This window comes from Mauremys mutica, chromosome 5 (assembly GCF_020497125.1).
Source record: "Mauremys mutica isolate MM-2020 ecotype Southern chromosome 5, ASM2049712v1, whole genome shotgun sequence".
Lineage (NCBI taxonomy): Eukaryota > Metazoa > Chordata > Testudines > Geoemydidae > Mauremys > Mauremys mutica.
This window is the reverse complement of record NC_059076.1, coordinates 27987937-28007573: the sequence shown is the minus strand read 5'-3', so window position 1 is coordinate 28007573 and position 19637 is coordinate 27987937. Positions and strand designations below refer to the sequence as shown.

At 39.9% G+C, this 19637-nt stretch overlaps 1 protein-coding gene across 12 annotated transcripts in view; it reads right to left on the bottom strand.

Annotated features, from left to right (window-relative positions):
* The window catches only part of GRID2 (glutamate ionotropic receptor delta type subunit 2), a 1103852-nt gene that overhangs the window by 508846 nt on the left and 575369 nt on the right, over positions 1-19637 (bottom strand). Inside the window, exon 1 of one of the 12 annotated variants that reach the window (XM_045017704.1) lies at positions 17677-17958. The exons of the other annotated variants lie outside the window; for them this stretch is intronic. Coding sequence (XP_044873639.1) covers positions 17677-17704 — 28 coding nt within the window. The 5' untranslated portion in view covers positions 17705-17958. Of the gene's footprint in view, positions 1-17676; positions 17959-19637 lie in introns of those variants that run through there. 12 annotated transcript variants of the gene reach the window in all.

Genomic DNA, 19637 nt, shown 5'->3' with positions numbered 1-19637 from the left:
AGGCATTGTTTGTTGCTTTCAGCCCATTAAAATAAAAAGATGGAAAGAGAACCTACCCAACGTTGCAATATGAAGACAAGTCCCCGATGGTGATGCTTCAAATGCAGTTTGAATGACAATATATGTATTGTTTTGCTTGATTTAATTTAAAAATATCTCATTGGAAAATTAAAATACACAGGAGGATTTGCTTATTAACCCTTATATTTTTGTCATTTTCCAGACTGCCAGCCAAAATAATGTTTATGAAAGTGTATTTGCAACAGTTCACTTATTTTTTTATTTTTTAATAAAGATTGAGATTAAAATATACTAAGCAAACATGAAATATCAGAAACACAACATATAAACACACAAAAACCTAAAATGTACAATGCTTCAAGAGTTCCAGCCTGCATTAAATGCAACAACTATATCCACAATGCTGTCCCCATCCCAAGCTCAATCAAATAATTTATCTAAAGAAAGAGTATGGCTGCTATACATTACCAAGTTCTATTCTCCCCTTGTAACTTTCCTCAAGAAGCTCCAGACTGCATTTCAGAAATGATACATCCTGGGGCACTGCCCAGAGGAGAAACCAACCTTTATTATCCTGACTCCAATTTGCTTGATGGAAGTTTATTGAGTGTACTAGCATACATTATGTATTACACAAGGATTCCAGAGTGAGCTCGTACACCTTTTGCATGTACCAGTGATTCCAAACATAACTTGATCTAAGTAGAAAGATTAGGCCAAATTCAAACCTAGTAGAGGCAGATGGAATGCCATGGAATTCAATGGACTTGTACCTACTTATATCAGGTCTGAAATGGACCACTAGTATTTTCATGTACCACTTCTTTCTTTGGCATCACTTTTCCCACCTGCATTTCCAGCTTCAGCTTGTCCCACAATATTTACTTTGCAGCTAAGAGGGCAATCAATCATACTCTGCAATACTACTCTGTGTCAATTGATATCTACTACAAACTAATTTGAGATTAGGAAAATACACTGTATAAACCCATAAATAATGGTAATAGCAGACCATAGGTATTAAGATTCCCTCGTGGGCATAAGATAAACCCTGTCTTACTTCTTACTAACCTTTACTGGGTACATCAAACACAAGGATCACCTCCTTTTCATCCTCCACCAAGATGCAACCAGTTCTGGTATAGAGAATCATTGAGTAGAATTTGAGCCATCATGCCAGTCACGAAACACCTAATTTAGTCTAATATTTCTAGGACCGCGACTTTTTTCCCCATTCTCCTTTTACTAATCACAAGATAGGGCAAGGGAATACAGACCAAAAAAAAAATTTACTACCAAAAATAAAAATGGAAATAGGGATATTTTTGTTTCTAAATTTTTATCCAAGTGTATCTAAATCCAAACTATAATGTACTTAATGAAAACAAATAGCAAACAAGGAAAACCAAAATTATTTCAATTTCAGCTGCTTTATAACATGCACTTGAGTGATTGTGATTTGCTCCAAAGAAGCACAAGTTCAGTCATATGCTATTGCTTAATTAAAAGTTCTCAAGGGACTGTCAAAAAAATGCTACAGAGAGATATGGGTATAGTGACTAGAAAGAATTTCCTTCATTGAAACAGCTTTGATGGGTTGGAGGAAATGAGGACGAGAAAGGTAACAGAGCAGGAGTTAAAGTGTTTCCTTCATGCCATCCTTCTAGCACTTCGTAGAGATGCTTTGAGGGAATCAATAATCTCATATTCATAAAATGCAGGCAAGGAGTAAGGTACAACTTTCCTAGCTTCTATATTGGCAGACTTCCTGTTTGTCTCACTGAAGTATGTCAGAGAGCAGTGACAGGCCCCATCGCTTAGAAGGCATTGCATTAACTAAATATCATGGAAACGGGGATCTGGCTGTCTCATTAGTTGGAGATTGCTAAGAAACTGTCAAATTAAAAACAAACACACACAACTAAAGCAGCAACCCACACATAAAAAAGGCCTAAAATACAATGATTATTGATCTAACCAAACTGCCTTACAACCTAAGTCACTACTTACTTGTCTGAATTCAGACAAGCTCTCCGTGCTATCTTGAATCAGACATCAACTAAGAAACGAGCCCTCAATGCCCACCTTATCAATAATTTTTGATGGCACCGAAAGGCTCTAACATTTAAAAAAAGGTGATGTGCACACCTGTTCTCAATGGACAACCAGCAACTGTACAGCAAACGAGGATTTCCAGCATTTCTGAACGTTCACTGGCCTTAGTGGGATTGGCAGTCTCCTTACAGAATGAAAATCTTGTCAATGAGAAACCACTGTCAACATTGCTGAAAAAATCTTGCACTTGCTTTTCATTAGTGCAGGCTGATTGACTTCAGTTGAGTTACTTCTGATTGATATCACTGTAAGTACAAAGAAAATCAGGACTTAGAGTGTGAATTTGGGAAAACCTGGTAGCTGTCGAGATGCCACAGGCAGCAGACTTCACCCAAGAACTTCCCAAAACCCTGTGCAATGAGTTTTAAGAAACACAGAAAAGAACCAACCCCCCCCCCCAAAAAAAACCAACCCCTACCGCGGTACACACACACCCCTTGGGAGGAAAAACAAAAAAGCGTACACAGGCATATTGACTACAATTCTCCAGTTGGCCCATTTGGGTGAAAATAGTTGTTGGCTTCAACACAGGCCAATCAATCCATTATAATTTAAGACCAAGCTGTTCTGATCCTGTAAGGGAGCTAATACCTCTATTAGCCAGTTTAGGAAAGAAGTGTTGGAACTATAAATCTTCAGGATTGGTGCTTGCCAATGGTTCGCAGATGTCAAAGAAAACCTTGTTATCAGAAACAGTAACATGTCAAAGCTTCCAGATTTAGGATGCTTTGGAATATACCCATTTTGGGGTATGTGGCTTGATAGAGGTCTGCTAGAAACTTCTAGTGGGTACGCAGAACTATTCTCACCACAACTAGGGTGGCCCCCCTCCCCAAAAATACAACTAAGTACCAAACCAACTAACTAGTGATCACCAGAATAAACATGATGTCACAAAACATTATGTCACCCTTGCTAAATACAATCCGAAATGACAAATAGCATTATGGCCAGGATAAAAATGGAAAATCATCTCTCTTTAAAAATATTTATCTTTTCCAGCAGCAGCCTAAGTAAGTAAATATAAAAATAAATATAATAATTAGCAGATCGATACCTTCAAGTGCTACATGAAAAAACTGCAAAAGCCTAGCACAAGATGTCATTATATATGGCATTCATTAACAGTCTCATGCTACAGCTTGCCAACTACCTGAACTATTTCTAGGAGCTTTAGCTGGCTTGAATTTGACTACAGTCCATTTTAGCCAGGAGCTTTAAAATATGCCCTTCCATACATATACACTGAAATCATCTGTAAATGATGAAGCTAGGGATTACAATTGCATTGTGTTATTCAAATACTTACACTGTATTTGGTTATATTTATCACATCAATGCAAACAAGTGCATCTCATGGATTTTATACCAGATCAATCACACAATTTAAACCACACAAGGTTCATATCAGAAAATGAAGATACCACAGAGGTTTCTAAATCAGTAATGAGAAACATTTGTCTGAGTTGCTGATTTTGCATATTCACTCTCTCTCTCTGTTACTTATCATTTTAATTAAGAGTCATGTTTGTGTTCAAGATACCTATTCACTATATTGAAGTTTCTCTCTACAATCAGAACATTCCATGGGAGCTATAAATCAAGCTTTGTTTCTCCACTCAGCTCTACTTCATATTGGAAACATGATGATATATTCAGACAGTTTTCCTGGTTTCTAGTTCAGGTTTAGATTGGATTTATGCAGAGATGCAGATGCCTCTTTGGGGATACCTATATCGCAGCTGTAAGACAGGGCTGGCTCTAGGGTTCTATTACCAGGGGAGGGGGACAAGTGAGTATTTTGGGGTCCCTGCATTTAAAAAAAACCAGCTAGTTAGACCCCTGGAAGATGTTGGTTTTTGAGAGATTAAAAAACTAATATTTGGCTATTATAGAATCATAGAATTCAAGATCAGAAGGGACCATTATGATCATCTAGTCTGACCTCCTGCAAGATGCAGGCCACATTAGCCGATCCACCCACTCCTTAAGCAAACGACCCCTGCCCCATGCTTTGGAGGAAGGCGAAAAACCTCCAGGGCCACTGCCAATCTACCCTGGAGGAAAATTCCTTCCCGACCCCAAATATGGCGGTCAGCTGAACCCCGAGCATGCGGGCAAGACTCTCCAGCCATACCCTCTGGAAAAAGGCTAATAATATCCTATCATTGACCCATTGTACTAATTACCAGTGTGGCACTTAATTGACCTATTGACTAAGCCCGTTATCCTATCATACCATCTCCTCCATAAACTTATCTAGCTTAATCTTAAAGTCATGGAGGTCCTTCGCCCCCACTGTTTCCTTCGGTAGGCTGTTCCAGAATTGCACTCCTCTGATGGTTAGAAACCTTCGTCTAATTTCAAGCCTAAATTTCCTGACTGACAATTTATATCCGTTTGTCCTCGTGTCCACATTAGCACTGAGCTGAAATAATTTCTCTCCTTCCCTGGTATTTATCCCTCTGATATATTTAAAGAGTGCAATCATATCTCCTCTTATCCTTCTTTTGGTTAAGGAAAACAAACCGAGCTCCTCAAGTCTCCTTTCATACGACAGGCTTTCCATTCCTCGGATCATTCTAGTGGCCCTTCTTTGTACCCGTTCCAGTTTGAATTCATCCTTCTTAAACATGGGAGACCAAAACTGCACACAATACTCCAAATGAGGTCTTACCAACGCCTTATATAACGGGACTAGCACCTCCTTATCCCTACTAGAAATACCTCGCCTAATGCATCCCAAGACCGCATTAGCTTTTTTAACAGCCACATCACATTGCCTACTCATAGTCATCCTACGATCAACCAGGACTCCTAGGTCCTTCTCCTCTTCCGTTACTTCCAACTGGTGCGTCCCCAGCTTATAACTAAAGTTCTTGTTAGTCATCCCTAAATGCATAACCTTACACTTCTCACTATTGAATTTCATCCTGTTACTAATACTCCAGTTTACAAGGTCATCCAAATCTCCCTGGAGGATATCCCGATCCTTTTCCGAATTTGCAATACCTCTTGGTGTCATCCGCAAACTTTATCAGACCACTCCTACTCTTGGTTCCCAGGTCAGCGATAAATAGATTGAATAAAATTGGACCCAAAACCGAACCTTGAGGAACTCCACTAGTAACCCCCCTCCAACCCGACAGTTCCCCCTTCAATACGACCCTCTGCAGTCTCCCCTTTAACCAGCTCCTTATCCACCTCTGGATTTTCATTTCGATCCCCATCTTTTCCAATTTAACCAGTAATTCCTCGTGCGGTACCGTATCAAACGCCTTACTGAAATCAAGATATATTAGATCCACCGCATTTCCCTTATCTAAAAAGATCTGTTACTTTCTTATGTTAATATTTTACTATGATTTATAATTTATATAGAAGATACGGACTCCCCAATCTGCTGTTGTTCCACTGGATAACTATGTATGTATTTTGGCCTCTCTGGCAATAATTTGGGCCCCTTAAAGATCATTTGCCACTGCCCCAGCCCCAGTACTGCTAGGCTGGCTGGAAAAATGTGGTTCCCACCACAGGTGGACACACTTGAGCCAGCTCAAGATGAGCTAGTGGGCAAAAAAAAGCAGTGGGGGTTTTGGGTATTGGTGGCAGCTTGGGCTAGCCACACAAGCTCGGCCTTGGGTGAGGTCAGGTGGGTTTGGACTCAGGTGGCTAGCCAGAGACACCACCCATGTCACAATGTCCGTACTGCTATTTTTAGTGAACTAACTCAGGTTGAGCTAGTGCAAATCTGTCTATCCACACTAGGCATCACATCTCCCAGACGCAGCATATATGTGCCATCAACTACTATTAGGAAGCCGTCTTTTCAGATCCGTACTAGTTCAAAATATTAAAAGCCACTGCACATCCTGTCAATATTAGTCTTCTTTGTGGAGAGTATTATTGACTAGTATAGGTACATGATACAATTTATATGTCCCAAGCTGAACCTAATGACAGTTCCTTATGTGGCATTTAACAGTCCACCATTATTTAATCATGATACTGAAGGTCACACCCATAGAAGACAAGCATCTAACAGATCCTCATCTTCTCTCATTTCTTGTTTCCTTCTCCTCTCTCCCTTTCATAACCCCACTTTCTCATTAGAAGCAGTCCTTCAATCTCCATGGGAATCCAGAAAAAGTTTGGAAGGGAGAGGAGGGTCTTTTGCCTGGTAACATAGAACTGGACCATGAGAGGTCATCTAGTCCAGTCCCCTGCACTCGTGGCAGGATTAATTATCTAGACCATCCCTGACAGGCATTTGTCTAACCTGCTCTTAAAAATCTCCCATGATGGAGATTCCACACCCTCCCTAGGCAACTTATTCCAGTGCTTAACCACCCTGACAGTTAGGAAGTTTTTCCTAATGTCCAACCTAAACCTCCCTTGCTGCAATTTAAGCCCATTGCTTCTTGTCCTATCCTCAGATGTTAAGAAAAACAATTTTTCTCCCCCCTCCTTGTAACAAGCTTTTACATACTTGAAAAAGTACGTCTCCTCTCAGTTTTCTCTTTTCCAGACTAAATAAACCAATTTTTTTTCAATCTTCCCTCATGGGTCATGTTTTCTAGACCTTTAATCATTTTTGCTGCTCTCTCCAATTTGTTCACATCCTTCCCGAAATGTGGTGCCCACAACTGGACACACTTACTACAGTTGAGGCCTTATCAGAGCAGAGTAGAGCAGAAGAATTACTTCTTGTATCTTGCTTACAACGCTCCTGCTAATACATCCCAGAATGAGGTTTGCGTTACACTGTTAACTCATATTTAGCTTGTGGTCCACTATGACCCCCAGATCCCTTTTCACAATACTGCTTCCTAAGCAGTCATTTTGTTCATGTGCAACTCTTTGTTCCTTTCTAAATGGAGTACATTGCATTTGTCCTTATTGAATTTCATCCTATTTACTTCAGACCATTTCTCCAGTTGTCCACATCATTTTGAATTTTAATCCTATCCTTCAAAGCACTTGCAATCTCTCCCAGCTTGGTATCATCTGCAAACTTTGTAAGTGTACTCTCTATGCCATTATCTAACTCACTGATTAAATTATTGACCAGAACCTGACCCAGAACCGATCCCTGCAGGACCCCACTCATTATAGACTTCCAGCATAACTGTGAACCACTGATAAAACCATTCCCAGAGAGTGGTTTTCCAACCATTTTCACACCCACCTTATATTAGCTCCATCTAGGTTGCATTTCCCTAGTTTGTTTATGAGAAGGTCATGCGGGACAGTATCAAAAACTTTACTAAAGTCAAGACATAGCACATCTACTGCTTCCCCCCATCCATGTGGTGGTACATATGCATTCTCCACCAAGTTGGGTGGAAATCTGATGTGCCAAGGGATCTGATAGAAAGGTTCATAGTTACTGATAGAAGAAGACAGATGTCTCTTCATGTATACTGCATTTTCTTGTATCAGCAGATCTGGCATACCACAGTTGCAGTAATTCTTCATTTCCATCAAGTTCTTTGTTACAAATCTAACATTCTGACATTTTCCAGTAAAAATCCTCAGCCCTTCACAGATCTCTCTCACATCAATGATGCTAAGTAGTGATAAATGTACTGTGCACTTTTTCTCACTCATTCTCTTGATGTCTACTTCCCTCAGCATTCCCTCCTGAGTACCCTTTAGAAGTATGAACAGGGTTTTTTGGCAGTTTTTTTGGATAACAGTCCAATTAAAAAAAGTAAAGCTGGCAGAAAGAAAATTGGGATGCTAATGGAGAGAGAGTTCAAGAGAAGGGATGCCTATGGCAAATCTATTAATCATAGCAGAAACATTCTGAGAAGTTTGCTGATAAAGATACAGAGGCTGGTTCAAACACAGAACAATTAAAAAATATTTTTGAGGTAAGCTATTCCATTTTAAAAGATGGCCCTTTTGTTATACTTTATGATGAAGCAAAAATCAGAGTTTGGCATAATTTTAGAAAACATCACATCTAATCTTAATATTAGGAGATGGTTTTATTTGCCATAAGGCCCCATCACACTTGCAGAAAAGTGTAAAGGAGTCCTAAAGTGGGCATAAATTGCATTCATCTTAAATATATGCTTTTTTGTAAAGATATCACACTTTTACTATCATATATATCATACAGATTTTGTCCAGGCTCATACTTTTTTTTAGGTTTTACTTCTGAAGCTGCCAAAAACATCTTGTAAGACTCCAACCTTGGCAATACTTAAAGTTAAATGTGTGTAAATGTTGCCTTCAATGTAGAGTGACCAGATAGCAAGTGTAAAAATAAATAAATAAATCAGACAGGAGGTGGGGGGCAATAGGTGCCGATATAAGATAGAGCCCCCAAAATAGGGACTGTCCCTATAAAATCAGGACATCTGGTCACCCTACTGAAATGGGACTACTTACATGTGTGTTACATACAACTGATTGGATCAGCATTCCTTGTTAAAAGTAGGAGGCTGTGCTTTGGATAGCAACTGTCTGAATCACCTTACCAAGCAGCCAGAAATGTCTCCATCCAGATGACAGTTGCTATTCAAAACACAATCTCCTGCTTTTAACAAGGAATGCTGATCCAATCAGCTGTATGTAACACACCGAAATTAAAAAAGGGTCTTTAAATGATATGCCAGATGCTAAACTCCCTCTAAATTTTGACTCCACTTCTGTCTGTGTCTCTAGGTTATAATAAGGTTATTTATGTTCCTGCTCCCATTGTCCTTAATCTGGATCAGATCCAAACTCAGAAGGGGCCTGTTTTCCAGCAGTGGCACCTAGATACTTTAGTAATGGGGCACAGAACAGTACCTAAATAGACAGACAGATGGCAGAAATCAGAGAGAAGTTACTCAGTGGGAGATTTATACCTTTCAAGATGGCAGAAATCTTGAGAGTTTGGTAGTATTCATTTATAATAAATTATATAATACAATTAAAAAAAATTTTTGACGACATGCTGTGGTTCCATGGGTTGAAATACTGGCTCCATTGAAGTCAGTGACAGAACTCCCACTGACCTCATGGCGGGAAGGTTTCAAGCGGGGTCCCTACACAATGCACTTGCAATAAAATTTGAACACGAGTAAGAGTAACAGACAACTGAAGGCTGGCGTGAGGAGGAATGATTACAGCAAAAGGATCACATGGTTATTCCACCAGGATGAAATTCATCTCTTGTAGAGGCCAACAAAAAGCTTGTGCACCACTTAAATCCCACTTTGTATCACAAAATAGGCCTTAAGCAGGATTTAGGTGGTGCACAAGACTTCTACACAGGTGAATTTCAAATATATGATGATTTTATTAAAAAATAATTACATCTATATCAGAAACCTTAAGACCAACACTCATTGAGGTAAATGGAAAGACCCATTGACTTCAGTGGGCTTTGGTCCATAACCCTCCTCCATCAACCACCACTTTGGGCTCAAAACCTGAACTCTGAACCTTGGACTAGCCTAAATCAGATTCAGACCCAAATAAATCATAGAATAATCAGGGTTGGAAGGGACCTCAGGAGGTATCTAGTCCAACACCCTGCTCAAAGCAGGACCAACACCAACTAAATCATTCCAGCTGGGGCTTTGTCAAGCCTGACCTTAAAAACCTCTAAAGGAGGAGATTCCACCACCTCCCTAGGTAACCCATTCCAGTGCTTCACCACCCTCCTAGTGAAAAAGTTTCCTAATCTCCAACCTAAACCTCCCCCACTGCAACTTGAGACCACTGCTTCTTGTTCTGTCATCTGGTACCACTGAGAACAAATGCCTCCAGGTTGGCTCACCTTTCACCAAAATGAACATGGCCAGAGTACACTACAGTATTAAAAAGATAACAGCATTAAAAAAAAGGATCAAAGCCCTTTAACACATTTTAAATCTGCAGCTTTTAATGGTTATGCTAAGGAAACAAATTGATTCTTGCATGTTTGTATTGCAAATTCTGCCATGCAGCCACCTGGATTAATGGCAAGAAAATCCAACTCCTACAGATATTATCTGAAAAACAGAGCCAGTTACTAATTTTAAGCAAGGGAAAGTTCACCTACTTTGGAAATCCTAGCAATTTTTTTTCCAGAGTACTCTGTCTATTCTGCCACTGATACACTGCCCTCTCAATAACAGTAATAGAAGTCGTACATCTTTATCTATAGCACAATACACCTGTAAGGGCAAATTCTGCCCTCTGTTTTATCCATGCAACACCAGTAACTCAAGAGATTTGCACATTAGTTACTGAAGGCCTTTGTTTCTGAATCTTCATGTTCTTGCAGTCTTCCTGATGTATATTTACAGTGTAGGAAGCTGTGGTGATGGCTTTATTTTCCCAGCATGTTACATGTGACAGAACAAACACTTATGGGCTTAAAAGCCAAAAGTACAGTGATATCTAATATCTGAATGCCCTTACAGAAAAGAGGATTTGAACAAATTATATTGTAAAATAATAAAGTTCCTTCATCTTAATACAGTTTCAGGCCAGAAAGATGTAATTATTCTAAAAAACAAAACCATGAACACATTAGGCATCACTGGAAAACAAAAATTATGTTTTTCCCCCCCTATAATGGTATATAGATGTGCGATGTGCAGAAGTTCAGGATGTCAGGACATTTTCCAATACCACTGCCACAGACATTCAACCATTAAATAAAAGTTTGTAAAATTCTAGCATCACTCACTCTCTCTCTTTTTTTTTTTTTAATTAAAGCTGCTGAGGAACATTGATTGAAAGGTCTTTTATCCTCTTATTGCTTTTTTTAATTCCTTACCTCAGTCCTTTTATACTCCTCCTTAATCACGAATGCAAATAAAATTCCAAGTGTAATCAGCAGCTGCCTAAGGAGAGCAACCAACTGTGTTGCCATGGGAACATTCAAGTCAGTCCTTGACAAGAGAAGGAATCAGACCTATATCCCCCACATCAATTTCAAAACAAATATGCTTCTCTAGAATGTCTGTTCTATATTGACAAATATTTCCCACATGCTCAGTGCCAATGGAAGAGCGCTTTGTGTACTAACTCAAACCCTGGCAAAGTGTTGATATGCTAATCTCACACTCAGCGTTGATCATGCTGCGTTTGAAGCTCCTTGTCACAGGCTGCTCATGACGACAAATATAAAAAAGAAAATGGGTTGGATGAATAGAAATATCCATAAATCTCATGTCCCATATCTCTACAAACAGTCCTTCTAACACCTTCCCAAGAGGCAGTGCCGCTTTTTAATTTCATCTAGCGGAATGGCATTACCACCTTTCTATTAAACCCCGCTTGAAAGGTCTCGATGACCAATTAAAACAAGAAGCTTAAAGGTCAAGTGACGGAGGAATTTTCAGATGAGTAAGCAAATTCACAAGAAGTTATTTTAATGACTCCTTTCTAACTCAATTCAAAATGAATTTGTCAAATAGTGTCACCACTGAGTTACTGTAACAAAGCTTATCACATTTTAAGTGTAACATAGCTATTGATGGTAGCATGATTAAATTCCACAGCTTAGCAGAGAACACTGGATTTTATTCAAACTAACAGCTGGACATAAATTCAGTGAAAGTTTCATGGAGTATTTAAAACATTAGCACTCAAGTTTGGGTAGTGTCAGACAGCCTTTGAGCAGGTCTGGCTCCTCCACACACATAGATGGTTAGGGTCAGACCTCCTTTGCATTGCTGCTTTATGGAAAAGGGAGGGAAAAGCTGCAAAAGGAAAACGTTGAGGAGGAAAGCACATTATTCTTCTCCCCCCCCCCCGCCCCAGTTCAAACAGTGCACTTAACGATTGGATTGTAATCTGTTTGGGGAGGAGACTGTGTCTTAATGTAGGTTCTCTACAATGCCCAACATACTGTTGGCACTCAAACAAACAATAGTAATATTTAGATGCTTCAAAGAATAACCACCTACCATCTAAGGTACTTATATGGCAGTGTTACAGGATGTGCTGACTCAGGAGCTAATGCAGCACCCTGTCACTTAAATCCCCACCACTTTATATTAATTGAAGTCTGATGGAAAGACAGGCTGTTGGCAGAGGAGGCCAATTAACTCAATGGAGATACACCTGAGGGGATAATTGGGTGGAAGTATGCCCAGCAGCTAGGAAGGAAGGAAGGAAGTGCTAAGAGGAGAGTAAGGAGCTTGAAGGAAGACAGAAGTAGACAGGAGTGGCTGATGCTACTCTATCCTTCCACAAAAGCAAGTGAGGGAAGCTTATTGTAAATATATATTAAAGCACAGTGGTGGTGGTGAAGACAACCTGGAGTGGTTGTGATCAGTGACTGAGATTTGATAGAACTCTTGGGGGATCACCCCATGACAGGCTGCTATTACCATAATATGTGAGTGCCTCACAATCTTACCACCGTTTATTTTTGTCCCAGGATTATCCCATTTTGCAGTTTGGGAACAGAGAGAGACAGTGACTTGCCCAAGGTCACATGGGATATTTGTGTCAGAGCAGGGAATTGAGCCAAAGTCTACAGAATCACATCAACATAAGCACAGGATCAGCCTTCATTTCCCAGTGTCTACTGACCATCCATCCAAGATTTCCCTAAAATAATCATTGTTTTGCAGTGCCAAACATAACTCATTGTTTCTAGAGATGGACAAGACAAAGGATTTATTGGGGTTTTGCAAAGCCCCAAAGAGGAGTGGTTCAAATCTGGACTCAATTGTACCTGTGCCACCAAAGCTGGAGGAGGAGTAGGAGTGTTGGATAAACATTTCTGATTGTTTTATTTCTTGTGTTTCACTAGTCCTACAACTCATGAGATTGCATGAAGGAGAACCACTGATGCTCTTATGGTTAGTCTTTGAGGTACTGTAATCAAATCCACTGTTTGGAAGTCCTACAAATAAGAGTAGGTATTCTGGGACAAGACAAGTGATAAATATCACTCACTGCTAATTCAAACTCTCAAAACAGATAAAATAAACTATTCTAGTAATCTCATTTTAATTAGGAAACCTTTATGGACAACCATTGTCCTGATTAAGGATTTTAAAAAAATATGCCTGAAAAGAAATAAAGTAACATGAAATATCAAACTGAATAAAAATATGAAACCAACATAAATATGCACTGCACTTTGTCTTTATTTATTTTAAACTTTATTTGGCAACTTTATTAAAAGATCAGGGACTAGAGTTTCATGCTTATTTACACCTGGTTAAACACTATTTAACCCTTTGGCCCTTGTTGAATGTATCCTTATTAAGTGGAATTTCTGTTAATAATGTCCTAAGTCAGCAAGTGTCATCTCTATTCACTCATTAAGCTAGAACAGTTCCATGGGAGACTCCCAATAGAGTAACTGTTACAAACACACACATTCTGGTTAAGTATACTGTACGGAAGTAGTTGCTTGCCACCACACACAGCTGGGACTAGACAGTAATGTAATAACAAAATGATACACCAAACAGGTTACATTTTAAGGAAGTATGCACTTACATTTCTTCTTTGGAAAAAAACAAAAACATAAAAAAACAGAGAGCTTCCACTTTCAGCTCTTCTATGAAAATTAGACACGATAATCAGGCATCCATTTCATCTTCACCAGTTTTTAGTGTATTAAATATTTCTTAGTTTTTCAGTACTCAAACACAGAATATCATCTTAAGTAATGTACATCACAATACAAAGGCACAGCTCTATAGCTGTATTTTGCGCTTCCCAATCTTCACAAACCACTGGAGGCCCTTGATTATAGGCAAAGTCTGACACTCCAAAAATTATGGCTGTGCACGACAAAGAAAAAAAAATCAGTGCACAGTGCATGCTTAGCTTAGCTATCATTTTTTGCTGATAAAGCTAGAGACAGATTATTTTGTTTTGCCTCCTTTCCAACCCAATCCTGATGGTTCAGAAGTTCAGTTTGAATGATGAACGTTAGTGGGTTTATCTCCACTTAGGAGAAATTGTGACAAAGGAACAGAAGGGGCAGATGGGAAAAAATGTACTGAAAAAAAGGCTCAGAATTGGAATGCTATGAAAAATACAAATAGCCTGAAAAGGAGAAGAAATTGGATTGATTGCAACTGGTCCTCCATTTATAGTAACATATTTTGGCACTCCATACATACATGGGTTTTTCCTCAGGAGCTTGTCCCAATATACCCAAGGTGTGTTTCTAAAGGTACTCGGTGTTAGACTAATTCTGTTCTCAGTGGAGTTACTGGTCATTACACAAATTGTACAACCTGTGAAAATGCCACCACTACCCCCAAGTTTCCCTGCAGTGGAGGAGGGAGGAGACTCAATTTAAGGCTATCACATGAACATAGCATACTGCTAGTACAAATCAATTCCTGCACTGGTCATTTTATTTCATGTTTTTTTTCCTTGGGGAGTGCGAGGAAGGGAAAAGCAAGCATGGAACAGACTTTTATATTTTTACCCTTACATTTGAAGATCAAGAATGCACTAATCACACCACTGTATGAATGGCTTTGTTGAGGTAGACTACAGTGGAACTATTATGAAACCAACTAGTTATATGAAAGATGTTTGCTATTGCAGGAAAGTGTTAATTTCAGCCAGTGGTGGCTACAGGCACCAGCACGCCAAGTGCGTGCCTAGGGCGGCAAGCCACAGGGGGCAGCCTGCCGGTCCCTGCGAGGGTGGCAGTCAGGCAGCCTTTGGCAGCTTGCCTGCGGGAGGTCCGTCGGTCCCGTGGATTTGGCGGCAGGTATGCCAAAGCCACGGGACCGACAGACCTCCCGCAGGCAAGCTGCCAAATCTGCGGGACTGGGGACCTCCTGCAGGCACGCCGCTGAAGGCAGCCTGCCTGCCGTGCTTGAGGCGGTAAAAAAGCTAGAGCTGCCCCGGATTTCAGATCATACACATACTCCTCCTTTATTTGATAGAGAAGGAAACAAAATATGAGCAGATTGAGGAACTCGGAAATCTTAAACCTGGTTATGTTTGAAATCTGAACTCAAATAGGAATCAGTAAAAGCTTGTCCACTAGAGAATAACACATTCTAGAGACTTTTATGAAAGTCAGTGAGGAGAATCTGTTTTTCTTTTACAGTCAACAATCCAGCCTTATCCAGAACAAGAACCAGGAGAAAACCCAATGTGCACGTACACAGTTTACTCCTCTGCCCCCATCAAAAAACAAACTAACATGGTTTCTAAAAAAATCATAAGGTCTTTACCTCATTATTTATTGCCTTAAATTACAGTAATATATTTTACTGGTGGTTGCTATTGTTGCTCTCTTAATTCTCCTTTTACTGTCATGTCTGCTTAATATACTCTTTGAAAACTAAAACTAGGTGTTCATGTCTCCTTCCCAGGTATCAAATTTTAAATCAGGTTAGTTGCAAGCCTCTGTTAGCACTGTACATTTTACGCTTTTGTGAACATGACATGTAGTGCATGCTCGATTTTTACGTCTTTTACCGTTTTCTTTCTGTACATACTATGAGACCGGTCTTGTGGGAGCATGGGTAAAGTTACCCTACATGAAAAGAGAACTGTAGTAAACAATCGTATCACCCATAGCCTTCTGTAAATCATCTGAATCTTTGGTTAGCTGAACTTCACTGGCAGTGCATTTTCTCACTTCACATACAGCATTATTAAATTCGGTGGGAGGTTGGGGGGGGGGGTCACACACACACACCCCATAAACACAACCACAAACATACAAAATCTTTACAGCTTAGCCAACCAAAGCAAGGGAACTCACAGTTCAGATGCATGTCCTCCTATAACTCAGTCTATTGCTTATGGCCACGTAGAAGATGTTCTAAGGAGAAAATCAGAGTTGGGTGCCTAACTGTACTTCGAGTCTTTGAAAATCTCCTCTGTCATGTAGAGGGCAGATTTAAAAACAAAAACAAAAAGCCCAAGAAAACCACCATGCTCAGCCCCCATTTCGCACCTAAATGAAATGCCCCGTTCTTCAAAAGTGCTGAGCAGCTCCCTCATCATTTTCAGAGTGTGAGGAATGGCAGCAGGAATTCTGCATTGGTCTCAATGGCAGCAATCGGATGCCTAACTGGGAGCTGAATGCTTGAAGATCTAGCCTTATATGTAGAACAATCTTCTCATTGTTTGCAATATACTGGCACAAAACATAAGTGAAGGCTGCATTTTTCACCCTTAACACTGCATTCCCTTGCTCTTTGCCTATTTAAGGCAGAAACCCCTGGTTAATGTTTAGCACAATGTGCCTGGATTTATCTCCCTATTAATGCTGTGTATATGGCACCTTTCACTTAGAACAATCCCAATACACTTTAATGTTGGTGTAAGTGATGCACAGCACCAAAATGAATATTTATTTTTTGGTTATGGTTAAATTAGATTGGTTTTGGATTGAGATGAGGAGATGGATTTTCTTATGTTCTGTTAAATGGCCGCTGTTAGCCACATTGAACAAGCTAAGGCTCACTGAAATGGAGTCAAATCCTGCCTAAAATGTTTATCTAGTCCCATTTTCTTTTTTGACTACATTTTAATTATCCTCTGCAAAAACCTCCATCATTTGGTGTGGAAAATTCAGCATCTTGCAACAGACTGAGGCACATTATGAACCTTCTAATAGGCAATCTACTCTATAATATGGATTCAGATTGTAATAGTAATTGCTTCAAACATTTGCCTGGATAGGATGTTAACCATCACCACAAACAGTAATTGCTGTGAAGCTACGGTTCCCACTTCTGAAACATGGTTTTGTTTTTCTTTCAATAACAAAATGCACCAGTCACTATTATGATCTAATAGCCCATGTTTCACTTGAAATAAGTCATCTAAAAATAGAGGGCTAGTCTGATGAACCATTATTTGGTCTATTTTTCTTCCTCCTGTCAAATAGATCACTACAATTTCAATACATAATTACCTTCGTCCTCCAGACGTGATCTGCATTTAATAGAAATTTTTGAATTTTTTTTTAAATTGAAACTGAAAAACAAAGAACTGGTACACTGGCCACCATTGAAAGGATAGACAGCATTTACCAGGCAATGGTATTTAAGGCACTGAAATATTTCACTACATTTAGAATAGCAAATATCACTGTGCAGTAAACTAGGTAAAGATTTATTTTAAAAAAACAGAAGCCTAACTAATGCTAAGCTCCTAAATTCAATTAAACAAGTGGACTGATTTTCAAAAGAGTTGAACCCTTCCCTGCACTCATTGATATTTTATTACTGGACCTTGTTTTTAATCAGTCATCTTCCCCTCACTCCTATTGCTTCAGAAAAATAGCTGAAAATAATTACTACATAGTAAATGGTTGGTAACCAGTTAAGACAAACTTTATGATTAGTATCATCTTAACTGATTTTAAATTAATATACAATATAGTTTGATGTTGCCTTTCTGGGCATTCAGAGGTATTAAAAACACACCTTACTGTAATGTAGCTAATTGCCACCAATTTATTCTATTTTATTTAATTCTTTCCAGTCATTTCTCCAAGGGCTTGTGTACATGGGAATTATTCTGGAATATTTATTCTGATTAACTGTTTCCATTTAACTGCATGTGTGGGTTTTTCTGATGGGGAACACCACTCACCACTTGTCTGGTGCCTCTTCCTGGTCATTCTCTCCAGTCTGCAGTTCCTCTCTCATCCCAGAAACTGCAGTATCTTCTGGCTAGGTCACTCAGAGTTTTCCCCCTTCCAGAGTACAGTCCTCCAAATTCCCCATCACTCCCACAGTGACCTAAGCAGTCTTTGCCCAATCCATACCTCTTCCCCAGGGTCCAGCTGTTCTGGGCTTTTCTCTTCCAGTCCTCCCTGTCCTGCTTCTTACAACTCCTGGTTTCCCACATTGCCCTGGGTGTACCAGCTTCAAACTCTCCTCCTCCTTCCCAGGAGTGACTGTCCTTTCCCAGGTTCCTGGCTTTATAGGTCCCACCTGTTACTGCCTAGTTGAACGGGCTTGCAATCAATTCCCTACTCCCTGACTTCCTCCAGGTGCAGCCTGTGGTGTTAACAGACCTACCAGGCCACCTTAACCCTTTCCAGCCCTTTGTGGGGTGTATACCCCATCACAGTGCTTTTATTATAGCATACTAGCTCCTTAATCCAAATTCTCTTAATCCACTTTGCTAATTTGGAATTATGCACTCTTATTCTGGCCTAACAGCAACTTTAAATTTACACCCTACTTTATTCTAGATTCATTTTCATGTGTAGGCAAGCCCCAAGGCAACAAGGGGAAAATATAAAAACAGAGTTCAACCATAAAATGTAATATCCATAGAACAGTTGCACTGGGAAAGCATTGGCCATTTAAATGATTGTTTTATACATGCCATAATTATGGCTAACTTGTTTCATCTCCTAGGGTTCATAAACCCATATATGAGAAAGCTCTGAACTGTGTGGGGGGAAGCAACATAGTTCTAATTGCATCTTGTTTGATGTGACCATTTAAAATGCTAATCCTTTTGCCACATGGCTGTTTTTATAGAGATCCAATATTTATATGCTTGAACTCATCTTTTTTCCCCCTAACCCAGTCTCATTATTGTATACGAAATGTTTTGGATCAGGCTTTTTTTAGTGCAGATAAAAGTACGCCACAGTAAAATAAAGAATAAAAAGTAATGCACAAACAAAAAGACATTAAAAAGCCATTACCATTCTTTGCAGATAATCCCTCAATATATTAAGGCCTCTCCGCTTTAACTGTTCAGTTAAAATATAATTTAACTGAAAAGTTAAACTTTCATTTTAAAGCTAAAGAGCTGAAATGACAAGCAAAACTAAAAGGACAAGTGAAATCTGCCCAGAAATTTATGCTGAACAGACTCCCCACTTATCAGGTGATAAGGGACTACAAACATGTGGCCTCCTCCCAGGTGCCCCCTTGTGGCCTCCCAGTAGTCCTACAAGTGTTCCTTGCCTCAGTTTCCCTGAATTCCTCAAATAAATTCAGTACAGCCTACAGAGTAAATACATAGCCTTTTTGGGGGATTAGTTTATTACCCAAAGTCTGACAATAACTAGAATCCTGCCAGCACAGCCCAACAGTACACATTTGTCCCAACACTCCAACACCAAACACATCTCTGGCATCTCTCATCACATCCCAGCTCAGCTCCCAGATTTGGCTCCAGCATCTCTCACCATGCCTCACCCCAGCTCCCACGGACAGCTCCAGAGTCTCTCACTATGACTCACCGGGCCCGTCTAGCTGGGGTATCGCTCTGCCGTTTCCTTCCAAGGTAGTGTACCAGCTGTTGCCTCAAGACATCAGCATGCTCACCACTCCATTATTTCCACAGCTTTCAGCCCTCTCTGGCTCCTGTCAACTCTCCCACTCAGAGACCCAGCAGAATCTCCTTCTGCTACTCTCAGCCTTCAGCACTCTATGGCTGGGAAGTTTGTAGGTGAATCCTTGAAAGCCTCCTGCTTTCATCAGCTTATCTGGTTCCACTGCTCAACCAGGGAAATCTCACTGCTCCCTTCTTCAAGAGCATCCCCTCCCTGAAGCTTTCAGCTCCTCCTCTGAGCTCTCTTTATTCAC